Source organism: Botryllus schlosseri, chromosome 8, assembly GCF_051294905.1.
Source record: "Botryllus schlosseri isolate E-star chromosome 8, Bs_hap1, whole genome shotgun sequence".
Classification (NCBI taxonomy): Eukaryota; Metazoa; Chordata; class Ascidiacea; order Stolidobranchia; family Styelidae; genus Botryllus; species Botryllus schlosseri.
This window is the reverse complement of record NC_137243.1, coordinates 3,982,681-4,005,006: the sequence shown is the minus strand read 5'-3', so window position 1 is coordinate 4,005,006 and position 22,326 is coordinate 3,982,681. Positions and strand designations below refer to the sequence as shown.

The following is a 22,326-nucleotide window of genomic DNA, read 5'->3' as shown; positions in this document are numbered from 1 at the left end:
TTACTCACTTTTATAGTTTGCCGAACTTTGTGCTTGTCGTTGCTTTCCATGGCCACCAACGCGTCTACTTCCTCAATCAAATACTTCTTTCGCGACTGCAGCTCCGATATCAAGCGTTCTATCGACTGTAGAAGATGTATCGATCAAATTGAAAAACGGTAAGATATCCGTGAAATAGCGACCGGACCTGCGATATTTTGCGTTTCACATTCCTGCCTTTTTCTTCTAATTTCTCCATTCTCTCTCGTAAATCAGAATCCGATTATGCCAGTTCGGAAAGGAGTCGCGTGGCCTAAAATTTGCGCAGACAAAGGCAGTGTCAGAAGAGGTACAAGGTTGTGGGTCCCACCTGAATGAGAATGCTTCCAAATGGATTAAGTGACCTATCCCAGCAATAATCCCGTCCGGAACGTTTTGTATATATATTTGCGCTTACAAATTTGCTGAGCTGTATCTTTCTGCTTCGATGCTATAGCTTTATCAAAATATCCTTCCGTAATTAGCTTGTTATTTACAATTGTATAAGCTGAGATCTGAATAATTATAACCAGTAAAAAAGTTAAAACTCCTTGGCCGACAGGGAATCGAGGTCAGGTCTCCCTCGCTGTCAGCAAGGATAATACCAATATCCTAGCAGACCTAGCCATAGTTGTTATTTCATATCCCAGCATCAGCATTCTTCGCACGCAGGCCAGGAAAAACAACTAGGCCTATATTTCCACACTTGAAGGTAGGTAGTGAGGGAAAATACACAACATCTACATCAGTGAAGAAAATTATTTCCTCTCTACCTTACATGTTGTCCGTTGCAACTCTATGATACCGTCGGTTTACGAAGTCGATCGTGGTTTGTTTCACCATAGTGTTCTATATGGTGTGGAAGCAAGCAAATCTCACGGCTCAGTGAAATTGGTCTAAGTCATATTTTCAATTTGGCTACAGGCAATTTGACGATAATTTTTGACCGGCTTGCCGAGCATCGAATTTGATAAAGTGGGTATCAATCGAAAGAGGCCGCTGAACTGATTACGGAAATATAAATTTTTATTCCGCTCATGGCTCTGGAACCCCCACAATCAGTTTCAAATTTTTCATTGTTACGGAGAGTGGTATAGTGACGCAACCATGCCGTCTGGAGAAACGAGAGTTTAACTCAGGAGCAAATGAGTGGCTATGTGGCGAGAGTGAGTGCTCATCTGGTGTCGCGGCAATGATGCCGCTGTATTACTTCTGACGCGTAAAAGGTATCTGGCATTCAGAGAAACCCGAATTGTGATTGATAAATAATGAACCATATTCCAATGTCACCGTTTAGTTAAATCTCCTATATTCCTGACAAGGGCTATGGCACTGCAGGCCTAGGCTTGGTAATAGAGCATTCCAGTGAAAAACAATGGTAAGGATTTGGTGGTAACATTTTGGAATCATTTGACTGGTACGGCCCGCAAGGTATCTAATAAAGGATTGAATCCGGACCGCGACTCCAGTTTAGTTCGACACTCCTGCTGTAAACCTCTGATCAAATTTTTTTTACCTGCTACATTCGCGGACCAAGTCCTACCCTTACTGGTCAAGGAAAGGCTGGTAATGTATGCTCACACTTACCCAAAGCGACTATAGAAAGTATCGACACCCTCCATGAACAGCGCAACGTGTCTCTGGAGCCCTACACAACAAGCATGCTAAGCCAATCGATAACATAATAATCTGACATATCCAATGTATACAGCAGGGGCGGGCAACTTCTCCAGTCGGCGGGCCGGATATAGGAAAATTAAGTACTTGGCGGGCCGGATTGCTGAATCGATACATTATTCGCCCATTCATCCACACATACAAGGAATAAATCGCATTTAATGAATCCATTTTAACGACAGCAATGTCACTTCAAAGCTATTTCTCGCCGATAATGACGAAGACAATGTGGATTTGAGAATAGCGTTGTCATACAGACGTTGCCATGTCTGCTTCTCTCTGATCAATCAACACACGGTGCAATCCTAAATTAAGATTTCAAGGCGTTGGATAAGTCCAGTACCCCAAATTTACAAAGATATCAATTCATTAGGGTTTAGTAGGAGACGAGATAGCGTCGTTGCTCAACAGTGTGGCCTATTTACTCTCGATATTGAATTCATGCGGCCTGCGTCCTCTACGAAATTTGAAAAGTGGCCCGCGACCCGTTTTGAGTTGGCAACCCCTATCATAAGCGGTGTCTTACAAAAGCCTAGAAGTGTGCCGTGCTACATGTCGGCAGTCACGGAATAAAAAATAATAAATATCAGCCTGGTGTGAATATGACCATTATAGTCGACAAACACCATGATTACAGCAAACGACATTAGGGTTGAGTACATCGTAAATGCCGATAATGCAAGTCTTATCGCTTCGACGAACTTTCACGTAAGTTCCATTCTCGCACGCTGTGCAATGTGCATACACGTATATAATAACATACAGTCACTAAAACTGGACCTGGTAAGCAAGTAGTGGGGAATTTCGGCAGACGGGGGTGGCGGGCCACATTATCATGAAAGACCGAAAACAGTCCGCGGGCCGTATGTTGCCCGCCCCTGGTATACAGCTACCTAGACCAGAGGTCTTAAACACGCGGCCCGCCAGATCATTTTGTGCGGCCCGCGTCGGCATTTTGGATTTTTAAGTATTCGACAATATTTACTGCCGCATATCTTTTTTTAGATTTGAAAACATAAAATTCGCTCTATAACTAGTCCAAAATACTGAAACTATACTCATCAAACTTTACTATCACATCCCTTGCAAAAGTTACCATGCGGTGGAAGATCAGCTATATACGTCACGTTACCTGTTTATGATGATAGGACTTGACCCGTTGATAGTAATTCGTGACTGAAAATTGTGATTTGTTTTTGGACGCGACGTTTTGTAGAATTACTCGAACTCGTACTGAATAGGTGATAAAATAAGAATGACTAGAGTTGAGTCAGGTCAAACGTTACTATCAGAGGACTTTTGACTCGGAAAGTCGTGACTTGGTACAACCACGGACGCAACGAACTACCAAACTGTTCTGGGAAATAGTAATATAGCGAAAGGCCGTTGCGGAGCGTATTGAGCTATTTAAGTAGGTCGGTATGGCAACCATTGGCATTCTGTCCCCCCTGAATGTGTAGTTAGTTATTTCCTGCGAGTAACGTAGCGGTGACCTACGCTCCATTGCTGTAACACCAATGGATTCATCGACGACTAGACATTTCTATGCTATGGTACATTAATCTGTCGGCAGTTGTTACTGATCTGTAATTCTAACGCTGATATAATTTTACTTTGTTATTGACATGATCAATAGCCTAGTTATCAGGAGTATGCCCGCAACGCGGATTAGGATGTATTGCTCCAATGCTCTGATATCAGGTCAATCTTTGTTCAATTTTTATATAATGTACCAATAATTGTGGCACGTCAAATGTCCGCTAGCTGCCAAATTATAACGCGACAACTTTTACGATGTCATGAGATGCATTTGTACTATCGCATGGGGTCTATAACTACTTATTTGACAGACTATGTCAAATGCAACAACAAATTTATTCAAATATTTGAAAATGTGATATTTTTCGTACCAGGCGAGAATTCACAATAGTAAATCACATTTCACGACGAGTGCGGTATGCCAGACTGCAAGGTCCCGTAAAATAAGCGCTATACTTGAATATAAATCGTATACCCCTATTTTGGTGCTATGAAATTGGCCCGCGACTACATTCGAGTTTGAGACCTCTGACCTAGACGAAAAAATCTCTATAAGTTGAATCATAGGCGCCGACTATCATTTTTTACGAGATGGCGAAGTCTTGTGACGTCATAATTGTTCCACATCGGTGACGTCATCGTCGCACCAAAACGCACTTTACTACATGCCGCTGGTGTACGTGCAGCGTTAAACCATTTGTGACGTTTTATTACCGGCCCTGCAGACATTGATAGCAAACCATGCAGTCCAGTTATTAAATGGAATCTCTACGGTACGATCATGTCGGACGATGTACGATGCATTCGTCCGACGGAATGAATCGAACAAAATTCAGAATTAACGTCACTGAGAATTTGGAGTTGCGCTAATGTTATTCACGCGCAATGCGTCGTGTGAGTAACGAAATACACTACGCACTTGCCTGGCAAGTTCGCAAGTAACACTCTCTCGAATATGAGGTTTCAAGAAGACAATAATGACGATTACAAACGCGAAATCGCGCAGCCAATCGGCAATTGTCTCTTGCGGTTTCTGGCTATGCGTTGAGTTGCTCGCATCCCGGCAATTGTTTGCAGATTAAAACAGCGATTTTGGCGGCATTGGTGCATTTCCCGATTTACGTTCGCGAAGCATTTTTGGAGTTCATCGGTGTATATACGCCGCAAATAGATCTAGGAACAATATATATATTCCTATTCCTATTTAATGTAACGACTATAGGCTAGAACAGGGGTGGCCAACCTTTTTGCTATTCACGGCCGCATTAAACTGTCCTTGCCCATTACCGGCGAATTCCGGACTAATATATGTTTTCATATCGGCTTATTATACGCACCAAAATCGACCGCCGCCAACACACACTAATTGAATTACGTGTTGACGGCCGCACAAATTTCCTTCTACGACCGCAGGTTGGCCACCCCTGGGCTATAATTAATTCCAGTTCCGGGCAGATGCCACGATCTTTTCAATAGAAATCGACTGTCTAGATTTTAGAGAAGCAGAACGTCTGTTTGGGCGCGTGGTCGGGAGAGGAGATCTATAATGGTGGTTCTCAGCACACGCTAGGCGCGTAGCCAGTCGGAAAATTAGGGGGATACGGATTTTTTTCAAATTTACCAGTATCGCATTAATTCAATTCGGGTTAAGTACATGTGTAAATGACGATCATATAATATCTTCTTGTTGACGATTTTAGGCGTATGATTAGTTTGCCAAAGAGTCCGGAAGTGCTGTCAATTAGCGAGTCCCTGATCTCTGGTCAACAATTAAAAGCGCGCGCGTATCACGCAGCCTCGTCGACAGTTTTCGAAGAGGAAAATGTCCGAACCTGATCGCACCAATTTGAGGTGGGTCAGACCTTTGTCGTCTTTTAGAACTCAAGCCATGATACACATCTTCTGATCGTTACGTTCAAGTATTAGCGGAAATCAATTACGCACGTTAAAGTCTGTCTGCAGCGATTCGATGTTATTCAGTTTCGCGATGTCGCTCTTCAATCAATATGACATAAAACAATCACTAATCAGCGTAAACTCGACCGCATTGTCTCCAAACCAGCGAGAGATAGATGAGCCCGAGACGCGATAGTAAGGCCAGCAATTATATTTTTCGCACCTGCCCTATTAGAGATGCTATCGCGTAGGCCAGCGATGATATAGTGCACACCAGGCAGAAGCCGCCAATGCAGATGCGATTGCGCAGACAAGCGATGATATAGTGTGAACTGAGCCTATTCCAGAAGCGATTGTTGAAGCAGCGAAATCAGGATTGTTCGCGATGCGATAAATCAGGCTAGCGACGATTGCCACTCGCACGGGAATGACTGACCTAATTTCGCGATTATCTCAGCGGGATATCATCGCAGACTCTTCGCGGTAATTGACAACTCGCTTCTCGCAAATCGGTCGCGCGGAACACTAGTAACATAATTATTGAATTGCAACTGAAAATCAGAGTTAGAATTGCTATTTCAAAATGACGGGGTTTCGCGTTTCAAACAGGGGATTCGAACGCCAAACCCCCGTAGCTATATGCGCCTGGCACATACGCGTATCGAAAACGAAGACGTCTCTTTAACTAGGTCGCATCGATTCGCTTGATTACCTAGGCCAGGGCAAGTTTTTGTTGCAGTTAAATCCGTGGAAAGTTGCATTCATTTATTTATTTTTGAAGAAAGTTGCAAAAGTTGCATTTTGACCACATTTTGGTCGGTTGACTGAAAAAAAGGGGGGGGGGCAATTTTCCGGCTCAGCTCCAGAAATACCCGTAAAATCGTCACTTCGGTGCTGTTTTACGGTGTTTCAGTCGAATTTGGCCGAAAATACTTTCATGAAAAATCGAAAAAGTTGCAAAATGTTGCAAAAAGTTGCTAGAAAAAAATGGACAAAAGTTGCAAAAAGTTGCACTATAAGATTCCTTCAAACAGCTTAAAACAGCATTCTACATATCTTACGAGTATTTAGGAAGCTGCCGGAAGCTGTAAAAAAAAGTTGCAAAAGTTGCAAAAACTTGCCCTATGATTACTAATTTCTGGTCACAAATCATTTGAGTGTTTGAGCATTTCGTACGAGGTGGCCGCCACCTCGTAAGTCGGCGCCTATGAGTTGAATGACAATGCGCGAAAATTCGTAGGGCCCTATAGGGATGGTGTGAACCACTGAAAGGTTCAGGTTCGTGTGAACGGGAAACTTTTTGAAAGGCTCTGTGAGAACGTAAACGTGAACATCATGTCGTCACGTGACGTAATATCGCTAATTCCAACCCTACATTTCAGTGAAGTGATAGCCAATATCATGTATATTAATCCCATAAAATCAATATCTTCCGTCAATATGCCAACAATTTCGACGAGGACTTGCAACGGAATATATATGCTTATTGCTTACGCCTTAAGGGTCCAGGCCAGATCGGACAATATATGCGGCGTCTGAGTATTGCTACGTTGATATAGAGCGGAGTGTAAAACGGGTTTCTGTACTTGCCACCGATATTACCCCTTTAACAAGTTACAGCAGTAGCCAACACCCCAATCGCACGGATGTGGTTTTTATGATACAATAAACATCAAGATTGACCACGTACGCCTGCTAGATATTTTACATCAGACAACGATAGCAATTTCGCGAAGTGGTTGAATAAGCATCATTCGCTGACTACCTACATGTAGTGTATTTCACTCTTGATCCAGTGTTAATGGGGGTCAAGCTCACACCAGAGAGTCACTAAATATTCAGAAACGGAAAGCTGGATATTTCGAGCAAACTTTTGTAACAAAGCAAGTAAAATTTTGGAGATTGTCAAGGTGCATGCTCGTTTAGTGTTGACTTTTTTTTATAGTGCCAGCGCCATGCATAGAGTGGTCCGCAGTTGAAATGCAGTAAATTTCAACCAAATATGTTATAATGAAGCGATAATGGTAATACATGAAAAAGGTTCACAGTGCAGAACCTACCAAGGTTCGTTTGTGAACGTGAACCTCTCAATTCCTGAGGTTCACGCACAGAACGCGAACGTGAACCTCACGTTCACACCATCCCTAGGCCCTAATGCAGCCTGTGGACCCAGTTCTACCATTACAAGTCAAGTAAAGGCTGGTAATTCGTGTGCTCGCATCGACCGAAGCACCTATAGACAGTGTTAACAGCGCAACGCAACAAGCTCCAGATATTACAAAACAAAGCCATTAGGATTATATCCAATATACCTGCACGTAGTAGTGTCAATCCTGAATTTAGAAAATTAGGCATTCTCAAGGTCTCGGATTTGTATGAATTTGAAATTGTAAAAATCTTGAACAATATAATGAAAGAACATTGCCAGACTATTTCGAAAATTTTTTCAATGTTCCAACTCAATTCACCATTATAACACGAGATTCTCACAGAATCAGTACCAAATTGTTAAATTGAAATCATCTAGACTGTCAAGAAATTCCCTATCTCATATAGGTGTGAAATTTTGGAATAACGTACCAACTATCTACCCTACTCTTCCTTATCATAAGTTTAAAGCTCGGTATTGCAAATTCATCTTATCCAAGTACTAAGAAGAATATATCTCATGACCACAGTGATGTATTTTGAAAAAAGTCTACTGTTATTTTGTTTCATTGTATATGCTACAATAATATTACCACTGTGCACACGGGTCAAATTGTTATTTTCTGATCACACTGTCAACAATAATAACCGTCCTCCTTTAGATGTTGCTGTTTCTAATTTACTTTTGTTTATTTCGTTACTCGTTGCTGTGCTACTCGATTGAGAGAGGAAATTGATTCATATTATGAATAATACTGCCAAATATGCTTGGGTGACTCTGGTCTAGAAGACTTCGGTCATATCAGGTCTCCCAGTCTATACCGTGTAGAATATAGTCGGGAAAATACAGAAAATGTGTGCCATTGGACGTGAATGTTTGTGGACATTGCCTATACTATATTTCGTGGTTGACGAATAAAAGAATTCTCTCTCTGCGACGCGATTGCACTTCGAAACACAAGTTCATTGCCCATTGCCGCGACGCTAACTGAGCAGTGAGCAGTCTGAGCACTCACTCTCGCCGCGCAGCCACTCATTTGCTCATGAGCTAAGCTCTCGTTTCGCCAGACAGCATTGTTGCGTCACTATACCACTCTCCATAACAATGGAAAATTCAAGAGTGATTGTGGGGTTCCAGGACGACGAGCGAAGTAAAAGTTTAATTTTCGTAATCAGTACAGCGGCAGCTTTCGATTGATACCCGTTTTATCAAATTTGATGCTCGGCAAGCCGGTCAAAAATTACTGTCAAATTGCCTTCAGTCCAATGGAAAGTGTGACGTATACCAATTTCACCGAGCCGTGAGATTTGCTTGTGTCCACACCATATAGGACACTATGGTTTCACTGCCCTGCGATTGTCAGAATGTTAGCGAACAATCAATGAGGCAAGGCAGATTGATCTGTACCTCAAATGATATTGTTTCTCTGCGCTGCCATTATAGTAATATCGAATTTCACATTTCTTTGCGATTTTGAGGTCTAGTGCTCTGACATTATTATTATTAGGATTTTCGGAATCAGTGTTAAAATAGCGCTTGATTTAAACCAGGTATCAGAAATGCTGACCTCTTTATGATGGATTTGCATTAATCATTAGGGCAAGTTTTTGTTCTACTAAAATCGTGAAAGTTGCACTTACACTTACACTTACACTTAATAAATGTCGCAGTAATAAGTTGCATTTATACACAAGGTTTTTAAAATTATTACAATAAACCCAACCCTTAAATTCTTGTCGGTAGGGTTGAGGCCGCCTATGACAGCATACTGTGAAAGATCATTTGGCTAACACACCAGAATGTCTTGTTTACTAAATTCCTACCAATAATATACATACATATCCTAAATATATTTATATGTATATAGATAGATATATGTCTTAAAACCTGAAGAAGAACTTTGGTGGATCCATCCGCGGGGCGTATAGCTATCAGTTTTTCTCGCTATGCTGCCTTCGGCAGCTTATCAATCATACTGTGAAAAAAACTGGGATCACGCTTCTGGATTTCACTTTGTCTATGCAATTCTTAGCTTGGTAAAATATACCAGACCACTTGATATTATATAACATCTAACATGACAACACCACTTATCTACATATCTTTCCACGCCCCATTTCCAACATCTCTTAATAATTGAGTTATTCTTCCTTTTTTTCTCATTTACATTACCCGAACAACCACCTCACGGTAGCTCAATATACTATGATCAATCCGGATTACGATGTTCGGTCATTACTCTGCTTGTATATTTTATGGATTTGGTTATCAAATTGGATGCTGTTATTATATTTCATATAAATTATGGTAGAGTTGCTATGGACTGAAGAGTCATATTCATGCTATACTATATTACTCCCTTCTGCTTATAATATCTACCCAAAACACCCAACATTTGAATTCTTGTCAGTAGGGTCAAGCCCGCCTATGACAGCTTACGGAGGAAGATCATTTGACTAAAACACCAAACGGCTTGTTTCCTATAGACAATATGCATATCCTAAATATATATGTTGTATATATATGTCTTAAAACCTGAACAAGAACTTTGGTGGCTCCATCCGCAGAATCTCTATAATACGCTCTTATACGAGCGTACCTATCAGGTTTTCTCGCTATGCTGCCTCCGGCAGCTTATCACTGTAAATAACCTCGGATCACGATTGGTGATTGGGCGTCGTCGTGAACGGTCGTCTCCTGAGTAGCTCGCGCTAATCAACAAATTTCTCGCAGGCTAAGATTACGCTTGTCGCAGTCGCTTACGCAGTAACGGAGTTTTCTGTAATAGGCTTGTATAGGAAGCATACTTCAAGTGCGTGGATAGTGTTCATGGACACAATTCAGTCGCTTTGTGCGGCTAGGCGCTTGTCGTCCAAAGCGTTCAATTCATCAGATAGTGATGGTAGTGATGACCAATGTTCCCTCTAAGCTGTGCATGTGCGCAATTGCGCAGTGCTGACATGGTCTCCGCGCACAGAAAATCTAAGCTGCGCACAAAACAAAACCGAAGTGATGACCTTTTTTTTAGTCGACACGCACTGTCGTCCAAGGGACCGCGCAGTGAGTTGGTGAGTGCGCGCACCTCGACGAAACTATGGGCTTTAAATATGTGGGAGGGCGAGAGGGCCATACCATGATATTTTCTAAATCGGGGTGTTTGTTCGAGTAAACAGTGGATCAGTATCGCATTCCCATATCAATGCTATCATTTTCATCCCATGATGTGGACGAATGCTTTTGCTGTCAACAATTTATACCTCCTGGGATGCATCAATATGAATCAAGTTCTGCACCTTTCACATAGTGCAATTTGCAGCTGTTGATAGTCTATGCGAACGAATTATATACGATCGTTTTGACAACTACTTACTTACTTGAGTAGATTTAAAGTCAGTCAATGCTACTTCTACTTCAAGTAGTTTTAGGCTGCTTCTAAAAGGACTACTTCTACTCGTACTTGTACAGATTTTTGCGTCGCTACTTCTACTTCTACTTGAGTAGCTTTCTTGAATACTTTGACCACCTCTGGCTATACAACATCTTTTTGCATGTCTATTCAATTCTTAATGTGATCCTCGATGGCGAATGCAATGACCTAATCACGCCTCGTGCTTCAAAATGACGACTTGACTTGAATTGTCACTTGCGCTCGTGACTTGACTCGACTCGAGTCACCTCCAAGAATCGAGTGACTTGACTTGGTAATTGGCTCGACTCAGCTTCAAAAATCGATTGGCATGACTTGACATGACTCGAGTCAAAATGTGCATTGACTCGAGATGACTTTTGACTCGAAGGTAGTTACTTGATCTAAACACTGCATGCATGTGCTCCAAAAAACTCAATTTCATTATAAGAACTCAAGGATGCTGATACCGTGCATAAAAATAACAATACAATGTTCAAAAAACGGAATATGTTTCGTGTATTTGTCCATAAATGGTCTGCTAGGTCTGCTAAAACAGGGCCTGATATTTTGATCAGGACACGTCATGTGCTGCTAGATGACGTTGCGAAAGTTAGATGTTAGATTACGATACGTTGATTCCAAATGTTTTGCTGGGTCATATTTGCTGTGATGAAACATGTCATACAGTGCCATCTGTGTAAGTTCGTAGCCTATTGTACCCGACTGAAGCATCGATGAAGCAACACGAAGCTTTATAACAGGTTATTAGCTGGTGTCTGGCTACTGCATTGCTCAGCATGCGTTTTGCTGATTTACAGCTTTATGAATAATATTAGTCCAATGAAATTGCACAACATTGTTCATTTTCACAAACTTGTGACTACTTTCAAAATCCATTTCAAACTATAGAATGGTTCCAAAGAATGCAAATGGTAGAAAAACATGATGTATCGACTTTACGCCATAAGGGGGTATCTGTGATCAAGTAGGCTACTTCGTCACTGACCCCGCTGACCGATATTGGTGTGCCTGCATGATATGCAACATAAAGAATTATTTACCCACTGCATAACTCTATCCTACCCGTGCTATGAGGTCGGTTATAACGACATATTTCTACTGTAATATTTAAAAAATGCACCCCTGTATCATTAGCCAATCGCGGCATCATATATTATTAACATTTCAGGATATAGCGTTAATGCCCCGATGCTTGCCATTATGAGCAAAATCTATTCAAGTATGCGAAAACAAAATCCGAGTAAACCTAATGTCCGCGGGCCGCCAGTCGTGCCTCTTGGGACCCCTTCCGTAGCCATGTCATCCCCCAATGTGAGCTGCGGAGGCGCGGAAACGACACCAAAATTGCGTATTGCGGAAAGCACGACATTTTCGTCGTCAGTCGTGAACTGAGAAGGTTTTGGTTTTTTGCGGCGTCACGGATTTTTCGTGGATTCACTAACTTTTATAGTTTGCCGAACTTTGTGCTTGTCGTTGCTTTCCATGGCCACCAACGCGTCTACTTCCTCGATAAGACATTTCTTTCGCGACTGCAGTTCCGAGATGAAGCGTTCTATCGACTGTAGCAGATGTATCAATCAAATTAGAGATATCCGTGAATTGGCGGGCGACTGGACCGCCAGTTTGGAAAGGCGTCGCGTGACCTAAAATTTGCGCAGACAAAGGCAGGGTCAGAAGGGGTGCAAAGTAGGGGGCACTCCTGAATGAGAATGCTTCCAACTGAATTAACTGACCTATCCCAGCAATAAGCCCGTCCTGAACGTATTGTTATATATATATATATATATTTGCCCTTACGATTTTGCTGAGCTGTATCTTTCTGCTTCGATGTGTTAGCTTTATCAAAATAATTTTACGTAATTAGCTCGTTATTTACATTTGTATAAACTGAGATCTGAATAATTGAAACCAGTAAAATTGTTAAAACTCTTTGACCCACAGGGAATCGAGGTCAGGTCTCCCTCGCTGTCAGCAAGAGTATTACCAATGTCCTAGCAGATCTAGCTACTTGTTATTTCATATCTCATGAGTCATTAGCATTCTTCGGTTTCAGGCTACGAGGAACAACTATATATCCACATTTGAAGGTAGGTATTGAGTTAAAACACATAACATCTACATCGGTAAAGGAAATCATTTCCTCTCTGCATTACATGCTGGCTATGGCAACTCCATGATACCGTCGGTTTGCGAAGTCAATTGCGCTTTGTTGCACTGCGCTGCGAATGTCAGAATGTTACCAAACAATCAAGCAGGGCAGATTGATCTGTACCTCAAATGATTATTGTTCCTCTGTGCTGTCATTATAGCAATGCCGAATTTCACATTTCTTGGCGATTTTGAGGAGGTCTTGTGCTCTGAAATATTAATATTAGGATTTTCGGAATCAGTGTGAAAATAGCACTTGATTTATAGCAGGCATAATAAATGCTGTCCTGTATATTATGAATTCCATTAATCCATAGGGCAAGTTTTTGTTGCACTAAAATCGTGAAAGTTGCACTTATTTTAATAAATGTTGCAGTAATAAGTTGCTTTTATACACAAGGTTTCTAAAATTATTACAATGCACCCAATCTTTGAATTCTTTTCGATAACCTCGGATCACGCTTCCGGATTTGACTTGTATGTACAATACTTAGCTTGGTTAAATGACCAGACCATTAGATATTATATAACATCTAATCTGACAACACCCCTTATCTATATTTATTTCCACACCAAATTTCAAACATCTTTTTATAATTGAATTAATATTCCTTTATTTTCTTGTATGCATTATGCTAACAACCACCTCACGACAGCTCAATATATACTATGATCAATCCGTATCACGATGTTCTATCTTTACTCGGTTTGTATAGTCAGGGATATATAGAACTCCGGGATTCCTGACTGCATCATCGCGGTATTACCTATAAGTAAGTCTATATTCGCACATTCACTTTTGATGAACGTTCTGCCCATTCGCTTGATATGATAATAAAATGATATAATATTAATCTATAGAGCGCCGAATATAACAATAATAAATCCTATAGCGAGTCAGAAAGTCTGATAGAAAATGGAAGATTGTTCCACGGTCGATGTTTTGACTCTTGTAACTGACAAGAGTTTCTGCGATTGAGAACGCAACTCTCTTCTGGGATTGTAGATTGTCACTAGCTCACGAAGATACACTGGTGCACTTCCCTCCATGCATTTGAAAACATACAGAAGCTTATTGTATTCAGACCTAAATTTTACGGGTAGCCAATGAAGGGATCTAAGAATCGGCGTCACGTGATCACGCTTCCTTGGCCGAGTTATCAAATGAGCAGCCATGTTTTGGATCTTCTGTAGCTTGTCGGTGCAATTTTGGTTTACCCCGAAAAGCAGAGCATTTCCATAGTCAAGCCGTGATATCATCGGAGACTAGGGTTCCATTGAAAACAAAAATCAAGTTAAAACAAACATTTTTAAAGCAAAGCCCTTATTCAAAACATGTTTTTTATTGCGTTTTTTTGTTTTTTTTAAAGCCATGACGTCACAAACATTCTATTGTGACGTCATAGTGGATTGGCATGGACAATTGAAAATATAGGGTAAATATAGCTCCTTTCACGAGATATCTGTTCTATTAATGTTGAACCGACTATTTTGCGGGCTCCAACCATCCGATATCGATACACGTCGGCTATATCGGGTGGTAATTGACCGTAGACTCATACAAAATGTTTTTTGGAAAGTATTTGCACAATTATAGCATAATTTTACAACAAAATCACAATTTTTTTTAAAGGCCTTTATTTAAAACACTATTTAAAACATGTTTTAAACGAAGAGCTTTAAAACACCGTTAGTTTTAAACGCAACCGTACCAGCGACAGTATTGTAATTTTGCATGTATCCTCAGATAGGTAATTCCTGATTCGACTGATCTTGTGGATATACATGAAACAGATCTTAGATATATAGTAGGGCTGTTCAAAAATAACTTTTTTCCGGATTCCAGCCATTCACAGATTAAATTGTCAGGTTACCCTAAAAAATGCTGCACACCAAATTTGGTTCAGTGCTAACAAGTATAGGACTCTGCAGATCCAATTAAAAATTTTAATTTATTATAAAAAAATTGAAAAAAAAAATTTCAAATTTTTCTGCCAACCCCACGAAATTGTTGAGCTGTCTTCAAAGACGCTGCAAAACAAATTTGAGTCAATTCCGGCCAGTAGAAGCGGAGTTATATGAGTTTTTCGTTGATAAATCGCGGAATATCCACCGATCAAGGATAATCCGAGGATCATCATCGAAAAACACACATAACTCCATAACTGCAACGTCTTTGAAGACAGCTCAACAATTTCATGGGGTTGGCAGAAAAATTTGAATTTTTTTTTTAAATTTTCCATAGTAAATTAAAAATTTTAATTGGATCTGTGGAGTCCTATACTTGTTAGAATTGAACCAAATTTGGTGTGCAGCATTTTTTAGGGTAACCTGACAATTTAATCAGTGAATGGCTGGAATCCGGGAAAAAAAGTTATTTTTGAACAGCCCTAATATATAGTCGATATGTTTTCCATTGAAAGCGTGTCGTCAAAGTCAACACCTAGGTTGCGTACACAGGTCTTGGTTTGGATGGTGTCTGGTGCGAATCTGATGGTGAATTGATTGTGGTCGATGGGGCGTCTGGTTGGAGTAACAATGACTGCCGGTCGTCGAGTTCTAGCCACGCCACAACTAACTGATCTGCATTATGTGCAGACACGAAAGTGATAACGTGATAATCATCCTACTGGATGATTGTCCGCTTCTATTTCTCTGGCAGCCACACGTCAGCATCAAAACAGTCTTATGTGGCTCTCGTGGATCATATGATTCAGTTAACAGCTGATCATCGCGACTGGCTTCGAATCTGACCCGGATCTTCATTCCCAGAAATTAGGATTTTAATTTAGAGGCTATAATTCGCTCGATTTTTTCTAAATTCGACGTACCGACCGCCAACGCTGCACGGAACTGATAACCGGCGAGCGACAAGTGCCCACAAGTTGGCTGCGGTCTATCGGATGGTCGCTTGTCATTTCTGGCGTGCTCGTTACGGTTAATATGGATTGAACGCGGTGGATTGTTGTGGACAGTGTGCATGGCATCTATATTTGCCAAGTTTCATGCTATCGTATCCTTATATGTTTGTGTCGTAATCCTATACTGGGAAATCAATCACACTCCAAATCAGTTAAATTCTTTATCCAGACTATACCGTACCGTGGTGGAGGAATATAAGTAGAACTCCGCCAGGAGAGAAATAATGCATCCCGTTAAATTGCGCGGACTCCGAGGTATAACCAGAATTCCCGGATCATGCGTAGCAGACCTCCGAATAAGGTAAATAACCAAGAAAATTCAATAAGTTTTATTCTTATATTGATGTTTTCATTAGGTAGCCTACCTTGTCGAGAGGATGGATGGATACAAGCTGTGTAATGAAAACGGAACGGCGGATGCTTGTTCTTCAGGGTCGCATGTTGTCGAGCTCATTAAACAGGACCCGAATCCACTACTGGCTGCACTCGCTCTTTCTTACAGCTTGGCAGCTTTTTTCTAACATTTGGGTAAAGAGCGACTCATCCTAATTTACTTTCTGGAAAAGACCTAACAAAGTGCATGCGAACTTGACAAACATGCATATATATCACTTAAGCGTAGTATAGTAGGCTTACCATACGTCCTCTTTTAAGAGGATTTGTCCTCTTTTTTGACTTTTTTGAAAGTGTCCTCGGAGGACGCCCTTTTGTCCTCTTTTTTGAGATTTAGAGCAGATTTAGAGCAAATTGCGAGTGATATGCCGCATATCAGCACAGAAGTGAAGCTCCGACGGGTATTTCGGAGTGAAAAACGGTGATTTTAGCTCTGGGCGAAAAGATGACCTTTTTTTTTATTTTTTTAGTCAACCGATCACAAAGTGGGAAAAATTAACCGGTTTTTGAGAATTTCACTCCGGTTTCGCAAGTTGAAAATTTCTGAAAAAGTGTCCTCTTTTTTGATTTCCAAAATATGGTAAGCCTATAGTATAGTCGATCGTTAATATAGCTTTCCAAATCCACCAACGTGTCCGCCATACAAAGTTTTCGTCAAGGGGCACTGCATTCGAGATATGACGTTGAGAGTGTAAAAAAAACTTTTGGGCAGCAGCCATACCTCTCAGAAAGCCACCGCATTCGACCTAAATCCAAAAGATTTCACGAAATGTACCATTCACTTCATATATATCTGTGGTATCATTGCTTCTTAACCCTTTGTGTACCATACGCATATATACTGACTGTAACTAAACTACCGTGGTTCGCGAGACTCAACTCCTTCATAATATCGGCTGACAACATAACATACTTGTCTGCGTGGCTGCTCGATCTCGCCCAGAACGAGGATTTATTCTCATGTAAGCAACCTATACCCGACAGTATCCCCCTCTATGCGTATAAAATACGATCTGTTCAGGCATCCTACAACGCGGATGAGCACTACTCGATGTTAGCTGGCAATCTGCGGGTTGTCTAGCATATGTGAGGATCAAGAGTGCATAGGTTTCGGAACCGAACTTCATGCCTGCGGATTGGCTCATTGGTTTATTTGTAGGGTGTCAAAGTAAGTATAATAAGCAAATGTCATCGGTGTTCATCTCCAGCCAACGTCTTTTGTTGCTATGTCTTGGTATGACCTGTTGCTGAAATGACAGATGCTGGTTGCATGCCAATGTGCAGAATTAAATTGATGATTGCGAGCAAATAATCGATTGACATGTGTCATGTATTCTATCTATTTCAGGAGATTCAAACAGAAGAGCGAAGTCGAGAAGTTAAGTTTGGAAGCATGTAATTGCATGGGTAACACCCATCCACACGAGATATGCACATTGAGAGAAGCATCTAAATTATTGAGATATGCTTTTCGGATATATCTCAAATCGAATGGATATAACCTGCCAAGTTGAGATTCTGCCATCTCCATTTCAAGTCCATTCGGATTGCTGATCCGCGCGGAGAGATAATTCAATTTGCGGCTTGAAGTCATTGCTGCGCGCGTCGACAGCGCCAGCGGGTGTCGAAGAAATTTCACGATAATTGAAAGCCACCGCAGAAAAGCTTAGAGTGGTTGGATGACATATAGAGCAATTGATACCGACATTGAATTATATATTGATAAAACATCCTAAAATTATGTCTACCATGGATTGATATGATTCAAATTCTATTGTAAGAATCGTTGTTATGTGCGTGCAATCAACTTCAAGACATGGTGTAGAAGTGATATTATGGTGATTTTAGGTTATATTACGTGCTGAATCACCACCAGAGGTGTGCGGTCAGGGGAGCAGAGATGAGCGGATTTGAAATTTCTATGTCCTCTAATCCAATCCAAATCCAAAACTTCTAAAATCCTAATCCTAATCCACAAATTTTGCATATTCAAATCCTAATCCCAATCCTAACCAGATTCAAACTTGGAATTCCACTTAGAAAGTTATGGCCTACATCAGAGGTCTCAAACTCAAATGTGCTCGCGGGCCAATTTCCAAGTGTTTGATGATGCCACGAGCCGCAGTATCAACAGTAGCGATATTCAATGTATAATTTCCATGTAGGCGTTATTTGACGGGACCTTGCAGACAGGCATTCTACAAACATCGTGAAATGGAATTTACTATTGTACTATTCACGCTTGACACGGAAAAAAATCACATTTTCAAATATTTGAATATCATTGATTTTGTGCCGGGCATAATTTGTTAAAATAATGAGTTGTAGATATCATGTCAGAGGACGCATCATGACGTCGGAAAAGTGTCGGGTTATAATATTGCAGGTAGTGGACCTTTGACGTGCCACAACTTTATGTAGAATATTTTAAAATTTACTGAAGATTGTCCTGATGACAAAGCATTTGAGCGGTGTACCCTAATCCGGGTTTTTGATATAGTCGTGATAAGTATAGGCTATTGTTACTGTCATCGCTAAAGAAAAATTAATTCAGCGTTAGATTTGACTTTGATTATACTGGAACATACCAACAACAACTTAAATATATTCAGCATTTTGCCATAGTAATACCATTGTTTCTTAACTCTTTTTATCCATCGTACCCCTTGTGCTTTCAGCAAGATTGCTCGTACCGTACCCCCTGTTGTCATTTCAACTCAATTTCCGTTGGTACCTATATTAAAATCAGAAAGACCTTACACATAAAATCGCGCATAGCGCGAAAAAAAGTCCGTTGAATAAATTGGCCAATAAAATATTCCACTGCATAAAGGCCGAACTCCACATGGCATCTCGTACACCCTGATATGGTGATTCGTACCCCAGAGGGGTCTCACGGACCATTGGTTAAAAAAAAACCTGGAATAGAAATGTCCAATCGCCGAGGAACCCATCGGCGTTACAGCTGTGCACTGTGCAGCGTCTACTACTATACCTTACTCGCCACCGATAATAACATGGATAAAGACAACAAACAACATCCAGGATGAAACCAACTATACGTCACGGGGGTCACAGAATGCCAATGGTTACCATCACTGACCTGATTAGATAGCTATGTAGCCTGCGCAACGCAAACTACGAACTTTTGATATATTACTATTCCCCACGACAGTTTCATAGTTTGTTGCGTCCGTAGGATTACCAAGTCAGCATTCCAAGTCGCAAGTCCTTCTCTGATTTTAACGTTTAACCAGATTCAACCCGAGTCATTTTTCGTTAAATCCCCCAATCAACCCGAAATCGAGTCATTTTACGAAAGGTCGCACCAAACCAAATCACAATTTTCAGTCACGAATCACCAACGAGTCACGTTTTAGCATCATAAACTAGACATATGACGTAAAAGCGGATCTCTACCGCCTGGTAGCTTTTAAAAGTGATGTGACGGAGAAGTTTGTTGAGATTTCGGGATTTTGTGGTTTTAGTGTGAAATTCAAGTTATTAAATCTGAAATAGATATATGGCACTTGAATATATTGTGGAATACTTGGAATTCCAAATTGACGTCGCGAGCCGCACAAAATGTCCCCGCGGGGAGCGTGTTTGAGACCTCTGGCCTATGGCTATATCAGAGGTTTTCAAACTTTTTCGCCTCGCAAAACGGTAGAATTAAAAAAAAAAATATGCGGCGGATCGGCGAACTCTCAAAAATTAAAATCAACCGAAAATGTAAAGTATACATCCGTTTTGTGCAATTATATGGTGCTAAAGAGTGACATTTGAGGGTTTTAATCATCGTAATTAATTACGTAAATGATGGCATCCATGTGATTTTATGGTATAGTGAGTCTGCTGAGTCGAGGTAAAATTGCCTTTCCCAGATAAAGGTGCTACCTCCGACTGTCGTTTATATTCTTTCGCGCCGTAGATTTAATCCACCCCTCCAACTCGAATAATATTCTTCACTTTGACAGTATCGAGAGAAGAACCAAGCACCTTGTCGTGCTACCGTAGCCTCTATAAGGCTATATATATTATACATAAAGGATATGGTGCTATCTTGCTCAACGTCCATTGCTCACTGCCACCAGACGTAAGGTAGGCTACTTTGGCTACTACGGATACAATGCGCCACACGAAAACGCCCGGCCACAGCCATACCTGGCCAATGGCCATCCACAAAATCAGGGCCGAAAAGGCACTTAGTCAGCCAACCTCACAAAAAAAACGTTGGGCTTGCGTTACTTGCATATATATTGCTAGAAAATTTTTATCCACTCAGAATTATCAGATTTTCCGATAGAGCTTAGTGAGGTGTCATCTTGGAAAATTTAGGGCACGAAATCAATAATAATTAAACATATTCGGGCGGGCCTGTTGGAACAATTCCTTCGTTGCATGTCATTAATTCGTGGCCGACTGTCTGTTATATAGTGAATAAATATTGAAATCACCCAAGCGTACTAAACTAAAACACGCAGACGATTCCAAATTGGTATTTCTTCACTGGAAAATAAGTTTTCTCTGTGGGATGGCATTTGTCCTGTGGGGTAGCCGGGTTGCGTGGTTCCGTTCACGCCGCATTGTCACCTATAACTAATAATTCATCACAGTAAGTATGGCCCCCCATAACGTTTGAAACTGCCGTTTCGCAATATCGCAATTACCTATTATATCTAGAAGCCCATGACATGTCCTAATCTGGAAAAGTGGACTTTGACTTTTTTAAACGTTAGACCTGTTTTAGCAGACCACCGTTGAAACTTTCTGGACACAAGACATGAAATATATTTCCGCTTTTTAGAAGTAGTATTTGTATTTGTCTTTCAATTACGAGTATTATACGTTGAGTTCTAATTATAGTTTCAGTTCTTTTGTCTGGAGAACATACATATCGAAGTATAAAAGCAAGTGTAGTAATGTTGTGAACGAATTACGATCGTTTTCACAACTACTTACCGAGCGAGATAGTGTAATGGTTATGCGTCCGGCTTCTCGAGCGGTAGGTCGTGGGTTCGATCCCCGGCCGGGTCATACCAAAGACTCGAAAATTGGTATCCGCAGCTATCCTGCTAGGCGCTCAGCAATCACGGATAGCATGGAGGAGAAAAAAAAACGGGGGCGCAGACTAGATGACCTCATGGGGCCGTATCGCAACTCCGTCGCCAAAGCATCTCGATGGTGCAGGCGAGAAAGAATATCATATCTCTCTCTCTCTCTCTCACTTACTTACTTGAGTAGATTTAAAGTCAATTCTAATTCTACTTCTTCTACTTCAAGTAGTTTTAGGTGGCTTATGAAAGAAGTACTTCTACTCGTACTTGAGTAGATTTTTTCATCGCTACTTCTACTTCTACTTGAGTAGCTTTCTTGACTACTTTGACCACCTCTGACATATTATGGCAGACCATTGCTGGAACCTTTCGAGAAACTGCACTAAATTGCTAACACGCGAAAATGCCACAAAAAAGAATTGTGCTTTAAAGTCAATGAATAATATTATATTCGAACTGATTATTTCAAATTTACAACAGATGGTTGACGTAAAAACTGATTGAATAAATGCCACGTTATTCGAGTATCTAGGTAAATACTTACATATACATGACTGGAGTTTATTTATGTACATGATATCCGTGAAAGTCTATAAATCTCTAATATCCCTTAATATAGTAGTGTTGCTGTATTTTGATTTAAAAAAGTCTTCTGTGTGTAAAAATTCCAAGTAGAGTGAATTTATAAACTTTATGGTACGAGATTTTCTATCTAGCCATTAAAGCGAAAATAGGAGATTTTGTTCAAAATAGCACCATGGGGTAACAACAAAACAAGAACCAATTTGAAAAAACTAAGGTCGTATTCGGAATCAATGCCCTTCAGAACCCCCAAAAACACTCTTTCTTTGTCTGCCTCAAAATATGTGTGAGACCAGTGAAGGACAGCGAAATTAGGCGCCAGCTCATTAGATGCCTATACAAATCGAAGTTTTTGGTGAACAAAAGGCAGTCCTTTTCGATCAAGGTTTTCTCGCTGCCAAATTTATGGCACACTTTTCGGAGGTCTTAAATTCATCATGTGTTGGCTCGCCGTATCGTGGTAATGGCTGACGCCGAAATGCCTGCTCCTACAAACCATTCTTATTTCGTGGGGGA

The 22,326-nt window shown here is 40.8% G+C and overlaps 1 protein-coding gene across 8 annotated transcripts in view; it reads right to left on the bottom strand.

Moving 5' to 3' along the window:
* LOC145444180 (uncharacterized) overlaps nucleotides 1–22,326 on the bottom strand; it is a 134,800-nt gene that overhangs the window by 11,240 nt on the left and 101,234 nt on the right. Inside the window, exons 1-3 of one of the 8 annotated variants that reach the window (XM_080322106.1) lie at nucleotides 12,353–12,702; nucleotides 188–292; nucleotides 9–125 (exon numbers count right to left, since the gene is read on the bottom strand). The exons of 2 other annotated variants lie outside the window; for them this stretch is intronic. In XM_080322106.1, coding sequence (XP_080178232.1) covers nucleotides 9–125; nucleotides 188–238 — 168 coding nt within the window. In that variant the 5' untranslated portion in view covers nucleotides 239–292; nucleotides 12,353–12,702. Of the gene's footprint in view, nucleotides 1–8; nucleotides 126–187; nucleotides 762–791; nucleotides 3,975–11,955; nucleotides 12,098–12,151; nucleotides 12,269–12,352; nucleotides 12,703–22,326 lie in introns of those variants that run through there. 5 more of the 8 variants (XM_080322103.1, XM_080322104.1, XM_080322105.1 and 2 more) reach the window with 5 other exon arrangements.